This window comes from Brienomyrus brachyistius, chromosome 2 (assembly GCF_023856365.1).
Source record: "Brienomyrus brachyistius isolate T26 chromosome 2, BBRACH_0.4, whole genome shotgun sequence".
Classification (NCBI taxonomy): Eukaryota; Metazoa; Chordata; class Actinopteri; order Osteoglossiformes; family Mormyridae; genus Brienomyrus; species Brienomyrus brachyistius.
Window position 1 is genome coordinate 8,241,933 of NC_064534.1, and position 9,933 is coordinate 8,251,865.

Here is a 9,933-nt window from a genome sequence, read left to right on the forward strand (position 1 = left end):
TACTTTATTGATCTGCAGCACTACAATGTCTTGCTGACTAATTGTACCGCCACTGAATAGCAGAACAGCCGATTTCCAGGACATTATTCATCATTCACGGATGTCGGGGAGCTGCTGTCAATCTGCCGGAGACTCATGGAAATTCTGGGAGAGACAGGATATCTTTAGTTTTAATACTACCTCATATTTCACGCCCATTTTCCTTCACGGTGCCACAGACCTCAGCCTCTTTATAAACAAGTTTGTCGTACCAACTTAAAGTGTAATTAAATTAACTAGGAGCTCTCCTATAAATAGTGTGCCACAAACTGGACTGCTTAGAACTGGACTGCTCAGAACTGGACTGCTTAGAACTGGACTGCTTAGAACTGGACTGCTTAGACCCACAACAGCCTTGCTATTAGTAAAGCTTGCATTGTACTCAAAATAGCTTCACACTCTGCTTTCACATTTGCATTCGTCATTGATTAACTAAGAGAGGTAGGCTAACATAGGCTGGCAGTCTATAAGCAGCCTTTTACACTCAAACACAGAACTTAAACCACAATTTTTTATTTCTATTTTAATTCAGTTAGTTTAGCAGCTTGTTGATTTAATTTCTGTGAACTTTTTGTACCTCATGCTGGAATTCCTGAGCTAAAACTGAACAGCATAACCAATGAAAACAAGAAGCAGGCATAGAGAAAAAAACCACAAAACCAAATTAGATACAAAGTATATAGGTGTATGGATTTTACAAAAACAATTCAGGATTACATACAAAACACAAAGTTAATGACTAAGTTCATTTATTGAAAATAAGTGAAAAAAACAGTCTAAACCAATAACTTAATACATAAAACCAATGTCAATGTACAAACAATACATTCCTTTTAAACATATTCCTTTTAAACAATATTTCATGTATTTCAGGCACAATACCATTGTCCTTGGCAAGAAATGAGCGATTTCTTAGTTAAGTTCCATTCTGAGGGTAAGATTACCAGTTACACCCATTATACACTATGATATGCATGTTACAGGCAACTTTTGGGTTATTATATGATTTATATTTTATTTTTATAGCTGAACATACTTTAATATTCATCATAGATATTAGCCTAACTGCATGGGGATGACTGCTAAATCCACACCTGCACAGAACATAGGTGGGACAGTTACCCCAACCCCTGGAGGTGTGAGCTAACAGGGCCCCCCACTGATACCCCGATACTATTTCAAACCTGTAAACGCTTTACAATAATGAGCCATAATATGTGCACATTAACTCTGGTAATTAAAACTGCTATTAGGAGTGTAACGGTACACATATTCGTAACGAAATTTTTCGGTACAGGTCTTTCGGTTCGGTACGCAAATGTACCAAACGAATGCAGCAAACGCAGAACTTCAGTGTGTTCCTTCGAGCAACATTCCGGAAGTGGCGGATGAAGCCGCGCCACTACGCATGCCCATGTACGTCCTAAAGTGAAGCTGGAAGATGGTAATGCGAATACAGGTGCAGGTATTTCTTTAAATGCTGCACCATAATGGATATTTATTTTGTTACGCTTTGTATTTTGTGAATGCAGTACAGAACAGGTACAGTTCATTTTATAAATGTGCACCTTGTCATGCCCAGCTCGTCCGATCCTCGCCCCCTGATTATCCACGCGTGCTTCCCCGATCTTGCCCAGCTGTGTCCAATTATTTTCGCCCAGTCTTGTCTATTTGAGTCCACGTCTTGCCTTGCCTGTTGTCCGTCATTGATGTTAGTTGATGTCCGATGTTTCCTCGCTGTTTCCCTGGCCTTCCATGTGCATGTATATGGTTCTGCATCTACAGTTTACGTATATGTAGAGGCATATCTGTTTAAAATGTTTGGATGTATGTATGTATGGATGTATGTGCATTGCACGGGTGTATATATGTACATGCCAAAACCCAGCAATACCTGAATAGTAAATTGTAGCTATAGTAGTTAAATAGTTGATATTTATTATTACTTGCACTTTTCCACAACCCACTATCCATATTTCATACTGTGTATGGGTGTACATAGGCACTACTATTGTATTAGTGTTTTATCTTATTTTATATTATTTTTATTTTTGTATTCTTATTCTTGTATTTTTTATATTCTCTACTCTTGTAACTCTTTCTTGCTATCTGTCTGGAGCTGTGATAACACACAAATTTCCCCACTGTGGGATCAATAAAGTCCTATCTTATCTTATCTTATCTTCCCCGCAATAAATCCCCGTTTTCCCCGACTTTCGCCTGCCTGCCTGCGTGTCTGATCCTTCCTGCCCGCCTGCCCGTCCGCTTACCCGCGACCCTGACACACCTTAATTGATATTTATTTTTATTTACATGAGAGAATATTTATTTTGATTTACTTAAGTAAATTGTAGTTTTTCATTAGTATGTTGTAGCAGTAAATAAAAGACTTTAAGACTTTTTAAGAAAGACAGTCATACTTTGTCCAGTAAACTGTTTAATAAAAAAAAAAAGAAGCAATTTATGTTTTTGTTTCGTTTACCGCCACTGTACCGAAAACGTACCAAACCGTGACTTCAAAACCGAGGTACCTATCGAACTATAAATTTAGTGTACTGTTACACAGCTGATTATAACTATTACTTTCAAGTTCTGTTTGCTGCCTGCGCCCATTGTTCCAGGGAAAGGCTCCAGGCTCCCCACTACCCCTGTGGGGATTAAGCGGTTACAGTAACGGATAGATGCAAATTCTATTCCCTGATGGGTCTTTACATCAGGAGTCAATTACAGTCACCCCTCCAGATTTGCGCATCCATGGTTTACTCATGAAAAAAATCATTGCAAATGTGTTTGAAGCTTGCAGAAAGATTGCGGGAACTCACAGATGATGCGTAAGACAAAAACAATACTGAAAATTATTCGGATCACATAAAACCGTATATAGGCCTAAATATGAATATTTCTTAGTGTAAGTACATCCTGTAACTTTAATATTAAAAGTCTTGGCTTGACAAACAAGTCCGTGCTTGTTTGTCTCAGCAACCAGCCACATTCACGTGTTATTAGTCTTTGTGACTGAAATCTGCTTCCCTGCAACAAATTTCGTACTTTTTTCTAATGCTCCTAACAGGGCCAGCCTACGCAAGATTCTGCTGAGCACCCCCTACCCTCAACTCCCCAAGCAGTACAAAGCCAATTTTGTCAGTTCATTGGTATTAGGAACATTTCCGTAGCACATTGAATCTGGGTGCTCGTGTCTATTTCACAAGAAAAGCAGTGAAATATTAAAACTAGTGTAAATAACTGTAATATTGGGGAATGCAACCTGAGGTATTTCTTCTGATTTTTTTCACTCGCTCTTTAACGCCCCCTAATCAAATGGGTCCCATTTTTGCTGTTGCCTCCTATAGGATGGGCTGACTCTGGCCCTCAGGGCCTACAGTATAACTTTGTACATGAAGTAGCATAATTTACATGGTCTGTGTGCCATATAAAAAACGATAGATAGGAAATGACAACAATTCGACATGCCAGGTGTGCAGAACTGTAGTATTCGCTTATAAATTGGGTAAAAATAGGCTTTTTATTTTATCATTCAGGCTTGCAGATTGATTTGAGGTTAGAGGTGCCCAAGTATTCTTCTTGGATTTTTTCATTCACAAGGGTTCTTCTGCCCCTAACCCTTGTGATTTTGCAGGGGTGACTGTGATGTTGTATTTTATAAATCTGCATTAATCAACATAACTTTCAGGGAATAAATATTGATTTAGTTGAGAAGAAAACTAGATAGGGAAGTGGGAGGGGTCAATATAAAAATAGGAGGGGTCTGTGTAACTGGGAGGGGCCAGGGGAGATGGGAGGAGTCAGAGGGAAGTGGGAGGGGTCAGAAGGGATGTGGAAGTGAAAAGGAGGACCCAGAGGGACTCTGTCATTTAAAAAAATAGACTAACCAAAAGAAGTAAATCACCCTTTCTGAAAACAAAAAAATAACTGTATTTGTTTCCAGTACAACTATTGTATACAGACTTCAGATATTCCTCCAAAATGTTTCTTCTGATGCCAAGCTGACCCAGTGTCGCTGAGTTTCCTCCAGTTTTTCTTCCAAGCACTGAACAATAACAGGATCAACTTTAGAGTCAAACTTATTGGCAAACCAGTGCCCATAAGTAAGGAGCCAGCGGAACTCTGCAGCCCCATAGATGCACACAGCACGCATGTGACTGCCAGTGCAGGGGGGATACAGTGACCCCTCCAGGTATACCCATTTTACTAAGCGTGTTTTACTCATCAGATCCGTGACATCGGGTTGGGACCTTGGGATTTCACCAGGTACCCCTGGGACTCGCACCAGCGTGGCCCAGAAGTGTTCGTCTGGTGAGTAGGTATCTGCAGACCAGGACAAGAAGTCATGCATCAGCTGACTGTCATAGATGTATTTCACAAACTCGTGTGACAAGATGAAGTAGGCACTTCCCACAAAGACCTCGATGCTGTGTGGCGGAGGTGCTTTGGTCAGTGCTGTCTTAACAGGAATTCTTTTGTAATCAAATTCGATGTCCTTCAGTACGTGCTGAAATTCAAAGCGCTGTTTCTTTAGTTGACTGGGACGGGTTGACTCGAGCACGTTGGCCCCCTGCAGTTTCTTCAACTCTGCCACCAGCTCAAAGTTGGACCTGAGTGGGAAGTCTTGGCCGCACAAGTTGATGACATATCTCCATGGGACTACAGACCCAAGAAGGTCAGACAGACAGTTGAGGTCAGCTTTAAGCCTTGTTATGTGGGCATAATCTACTGATTCCAATCTAGAGGCGATAAAAACGTTGGGGAAGCACTTAGCTAGGTTCTCCATAGCAGCAATAAACGTCTTTGAAGATTTTTGGTCATAGTGAAGGCAGTAAATATTATGAGGCATGTAGATGGCCCACAACATCCTTTCTACCATGGAAGCATGCTTATGCAGAACCAAAGAGTAAGCCAAGGGAAAATCCTTCTCCTCGTCTGATAATGGTTTATGCATGTGTTCTCTCAACTCTTTGTAACTCTCACAGTCTGAAGTCAAACTGACAATATCGTCATCTTCCAAATCGATAATGTTTTTATGCCTGATTTCTAAGGATTTTCCAACTTCCATTGGTTCCAGGTTATAGATTGCAGAACAATCAATGTCATATTTCTTTAGCTGGATTCTGGACGTGTTTTCTGTGTTTCCATGTGGTCCTACGAGTAAGCCGTCTTTAGCAGAGTATTTTTTGTGGACGACAAGAAACTTGAAAAGACACACGATGGCCAGTGAAAGAAGAAGGCACTTGAATTTCAGCTGACGCAAGATGAAACATTGTATGTTCATTCTGTAATGGATAAAAAAAAAAGTTATATTTGCAGCACTTTGTATATAATATACATACTATTTTCAAATAATGACACTATATAAGACTTATCTTGTAACATACATCTTGACACTCAGTAGACATGCTATGCTCAGTGTCTGTGTGTGTGTCTGCGTGGTCTCATATCACTGAAAACATGGTTTCAAGCCATATTAGTTCATAAATACCATTGCTACTGGCTGCTTTACAAATGGCAACCACTCTAAAGATAAATCATACACTTTTCCCTAGAAATTAAATTTATTCTACAGAGAAAAGGCTCAAATTGATAGCACAGAAATATTCCCATGTAGCAGAATTATCTTAATAACAAAGTAATTATTACTAGACTAAATTACCCTTAATAAAGCCAACTGAATGAATAGGTAACTGTGAGGATAACATACACCTATCATAGCAAATAACTGCCAAGAAAGAGGAAACAGTCGCATCGGTACTTATGCTAAGAATCTGAATAAACAGTTTTCCTGTGTGTCACAGATTAGCGCAATCACTAACATTTCATTTTAATTCACAAGAATTGACCTGACTTTTCAGGTTCGTTTTATCAGAACTTCAGATACCTGACATATTTTATTAAATACTCAGTACTGTGCAAAAGTCTTAGGCACTCAAAGGAGACGTTTATAGCTTTATCTGGGTAGTAAGTGTGTATTTGCTCAGAAAAAAATTAACTATTTAACATTAGAACATATGCAAATTAAGAACAAAGTAAACAAGAACTTCTTCCGTTCTCTAGAAAGTTACTGATATCATGTTGGATGGCTAGATGAACATCGCTTCAGTTCCCAAACCTCCCCTCAGGGGCACCTCAGCCATTCCATGTATCGTTAAAGTTCACCACCAGCTCACTTAATTAATTAACTTAATTAGTTAATTCAATGAGATACTGATTAGCCATACGAGCTGCGGTAGTGATCAAGTCATACTGGCATGTTGGATAACTGCTGCAAATACTGGGGCGATTTTAAGAGATGTTTTGATATGGCGAAGCTGACACACTTTGACAGACATGACTCCAACATGAAGATCATTTAAACATAATTTTCTTTGACTGTCTAAGACTTTTCTGTACATAACGTGTTTTAGAGCTTGATGTTATCAAGCAAAAATGTTTAGTTCTCTTAGATGAACTATATAAACAAATGTATTTACATAATTAACTTACACTTAGAGTTCCATGTGTTTTGGGATGCTTCGCCATTTATAGTATTTATGATAGTTTAATGTAACAGCATGAGATATATTTAACCCATGTGTGACGTTCGTGACATAGCAGGGGATCAGGTAATTCAACACCCAGGGAGCAGTACCTTGCTGAGGATACCTTAGTGGTGCCTTGCTGGTCAGGGATTCGAACCTGTAATCTTTCAATATACAAGTGCGCTTCCCTAACCATCAAGCCACCACTACTCACTTTAAAAAGAACGTCTGAAATAAAAACGTTTGTGAAATTATTACTAATTACTAAAATTATTATTTTCCCTCGCTACACATCACTTGTATAACGAGTCTGTTTAAATATTCGGACATGAAAACATCAATCGCATAAATCATTCCAAAAATATTACGTCCGAACACAGTCCGTCTCCACTCTTGATTCACAACAAGAAGCCCCTCAGCTTTATTTAAATGTAAAATATGAGCCAGTCCCTAGCGCTGGCCTATTTTAATATGCGCCGATGTACCGTAAATACCGCCCAGGTGCTTTTTCTGCACTGAATCTTCAAACTGTATAAGATTAACTACTGCTACATCTGTCTGTGATGCTGTTCTTAGTTAAAATTAACTTGTTTCTGACGACGTGTTGTTGAACAAGTTGATAGATTATTTTTTTAATATTCTAACAACTCAATACAGATTATATTCGAATGACGTTCTTTAATGATCCCCTTCACTCAAGGAAATATTTTGCTAGTAATGCTTAAACTCCGCCGATGCCTTGTCACTTTAAATGGTGTGTTCTTCCTTAACTCAAAACAGTATAATCAAGACAAAAAAATCTACAAACATAGGTATTGTTTCAATAAGAGTGTGCTTACATTTACATTCATTATTTTTAATTAAAATGTAAGTCTGTGGTCTGGTATATTACCGTGAAAATGCACACTTATTCCTCCAGTTTTGGTTTTTACACCTTGCGTACCCTGTTCTGTGCATTTAATTCTGAAATATACTATACATATCCATCCGTCCATGTTCTTTTCTTATATACAAATCTAGCTTAACTAATTAAGAGCGAACAACGTAATGAGTATTTATGATTAACAAATCTATCACTGTCATTCATTCATTCATTCATTCATTCATGTTGCTGTCATTTCAATATACTGCTTTGACCGCAAACTAAAACTCTGGATTACCTTAAATCAGAGCTAGATAAGATTTAAACAGGTCTGAGTTTCTAGTTGAGTTCTCCCCAAACGAACTTGATGGGCCGCATGGCCTCCCCTCGTTTGTAAATTTCTTATGTTCTTATGACCCGTTCAAGGGGCCAAGCGAAAGCAAGGCACAAAACACATGGGCTATTGGAACCTGGAAGGACGTGTTCCCCGCAATATTTAATTTCGCTTCATTTACCCCCTATAAATAGACCTTTTTGCTTAAATAATTAAGTTGGGTGCCCACCACCCCACGCCGAATCACACACGGGGATAATTCACCCTAACATGCTTTTGGAATGTGGGGGAACCCGGGGGACCCGGGGAACCCGGCACGGGGAGGACATGCGCATTCTACGCACGCGCAGCCAGAATTCTCGAACTCCAACTCTGGTCCCAGAGGTGTTCGGCAACAAGTCCTAGTGCGCCGCCCTGCCGTCCCTATGTGTTTGTAGTAGCTTTGTTAACTAAAAAAAAGGTAATTCATGAAAAGATATTTCGTTCAGCCATCCACATACATAGAACCAGGAGAGAAGCCCCAAAGACGCATGAGAACCGAGCAGTGTCGCACCGTGCCGTCCAATATGTAAATCCCCATTGATAGCAAAACTCCTGACGGCAGTCTCACGCAAATTATTTTCGGAATTTGGTTTACGCGCTGTTAAACATAGCCGTACACTAACAGAAACACTAACAGAAACACACATAACAATCACAAATAAATAAATTCACAAAGATAAAATAAATTATGATACGGAAAAAGCGGACTGCCATATATTTAGTTTCTGTAACGCTGAGTGACAGTAACGGGACTACACTAAGTTCGCTGCGGGTAATGTTTTCCCCGTTTACTGTTTTGGATACACTGTGAACAAACCACTAGCAGGTTTACATATTACATATTAATAACAGCTAAATCACTTACTTAATACGTCTACTTTAAAAGTAGCTGTATTTACAAACAGTTTTCAAACTGAATACATCTTTCATTATTCTGGAATAAGCGAGTGATGCATATTTTCACTTGTAGGCTAAAAGAGCCAACTAAACAGCTTACTGCCATTAATACTCCGCTTAACGAAACGACCGTTTGCAGAATTCAATTCGAATATGTTCTCACCAAATTGTCATTTACTTAAATATTACTTTAATAAAAACATATGAATGAAGCGCAGGGTTACTTACTTTCATGATACCCAAATGACTATCCACGTCTGACAGGTCTGATTGATAATTAAGCTTCATGACTTGCTGTGGACCGAAGAGGAGAGGGGTAAGAAGGTATGGAGGTAGGAGGGTAAGAGGGGCAGGGGGCAGAAAGGGAGGAGTCATGAGGGAAGTGGGAGGAGTCAGGAGGACAGTGGGGGGGAAAAGGACCCTGAGGGAACCTGTCATTTATAAATACAGACTCCCAGTAAGAAGATACTGCAGTACAGAAAGAGCTTAGAAATTCATACATTTTCTTCATCTTAAATAAAATATTTTAATACTTAATGATTTAGTTAAGATATTGTTATTACTTATTGATATTTTTCTAAAGACAAGAGATCTCTCCAGCATGGCCTGGGTCTGCCATTGGGCTTCCTTCCATTTGGATATGCCTGAAGCATCTCCCCAGGGAGGTACCCAGGAGGCATCCTAGATAGATGGCCGAACCACCAGTACTGGCTCCTTTTGATGTGGAGGAGCAGCGAGCCCAGGCACCCTGCAAAGGAAACTCAGCGTAGGAGGGCACTGTATGTGGACACCGTCTTATCCAATACCTCATTCCAAAACCAAGGGTATTAATATGAAGTTGGTCCAGCCTTTGTTACTATTATTGCCTCTACTCTTCTGGGAAGTCTTTCTATTAGATGTTGGAACATTAATAGTGTGATTCACTGCCACTTGGTTTGGGTATTGATGTCGGCTGATTAGATCCCATTCTCTGAGCTTGTGTGGCTAACCACTTCACACCTGAAGTCGTTCAGCGATGTTGTGACCTTCACAATCACTTCACCTGCAGTTGAACAGGACAGCTCTAACAGGGCAGAAATGTGGCAAACTGACTTGTTGGAAATATGGTGTCTTATGATGGTGCCAAGTGAAAAGGCACTAACCACTTCTGTAAAACTACCCATTCTATTGCTTATGGTTTTTGCAAGAGATTGCATGACTGTGTGCCTAATTACACAGCCGAGCCAGCA

The 9,933-nt window shown here is 39.6% G+C and overlaps 1 protein-coding gene across 1 annotated transcript; it reads right to left on the minus strand.

The window, feature by feature from the left end:
* Positions 1–684: 684 nt before the first annotated feature.
* LOC125726506 (beta-1,3-galactosyl-O-glycosyl-glycoprotein beta-1,6-N-acetylglucosaminyltransferase 4-like) lies at positions 685–9,077 on the minus strand. Its single transcript, XM_049002895.1, has 2 exons — positions 8,933–9,077; positions 685–5,327 (listed from the first exon to the last, which is right to left on the minus strand). The coding sequence occupies exon 2, from the start codon at positions 5,324–5,326 to the stop codon at positions 4,007–4,009; it is 1,320 nt and encodes a 439-aa protein (XP_048858852.1). The 5' UTR covers position 5,327; positions 8,933–9,077; the 3' UTR covers positions 685–4,006.
* Positions 9,078–9,933: the final 856 nt, after the last annotated feature.

What these genes read in the sequence shown, in the direction of transcription:
- LOC125726506 (XM_049002895.1), bottom strand. Translation starts at nt 5,326, where the DNA reads ATGAACATACAATGTTTCATCTTGCGTCAGCTGAAATTCAAGTGCCTT.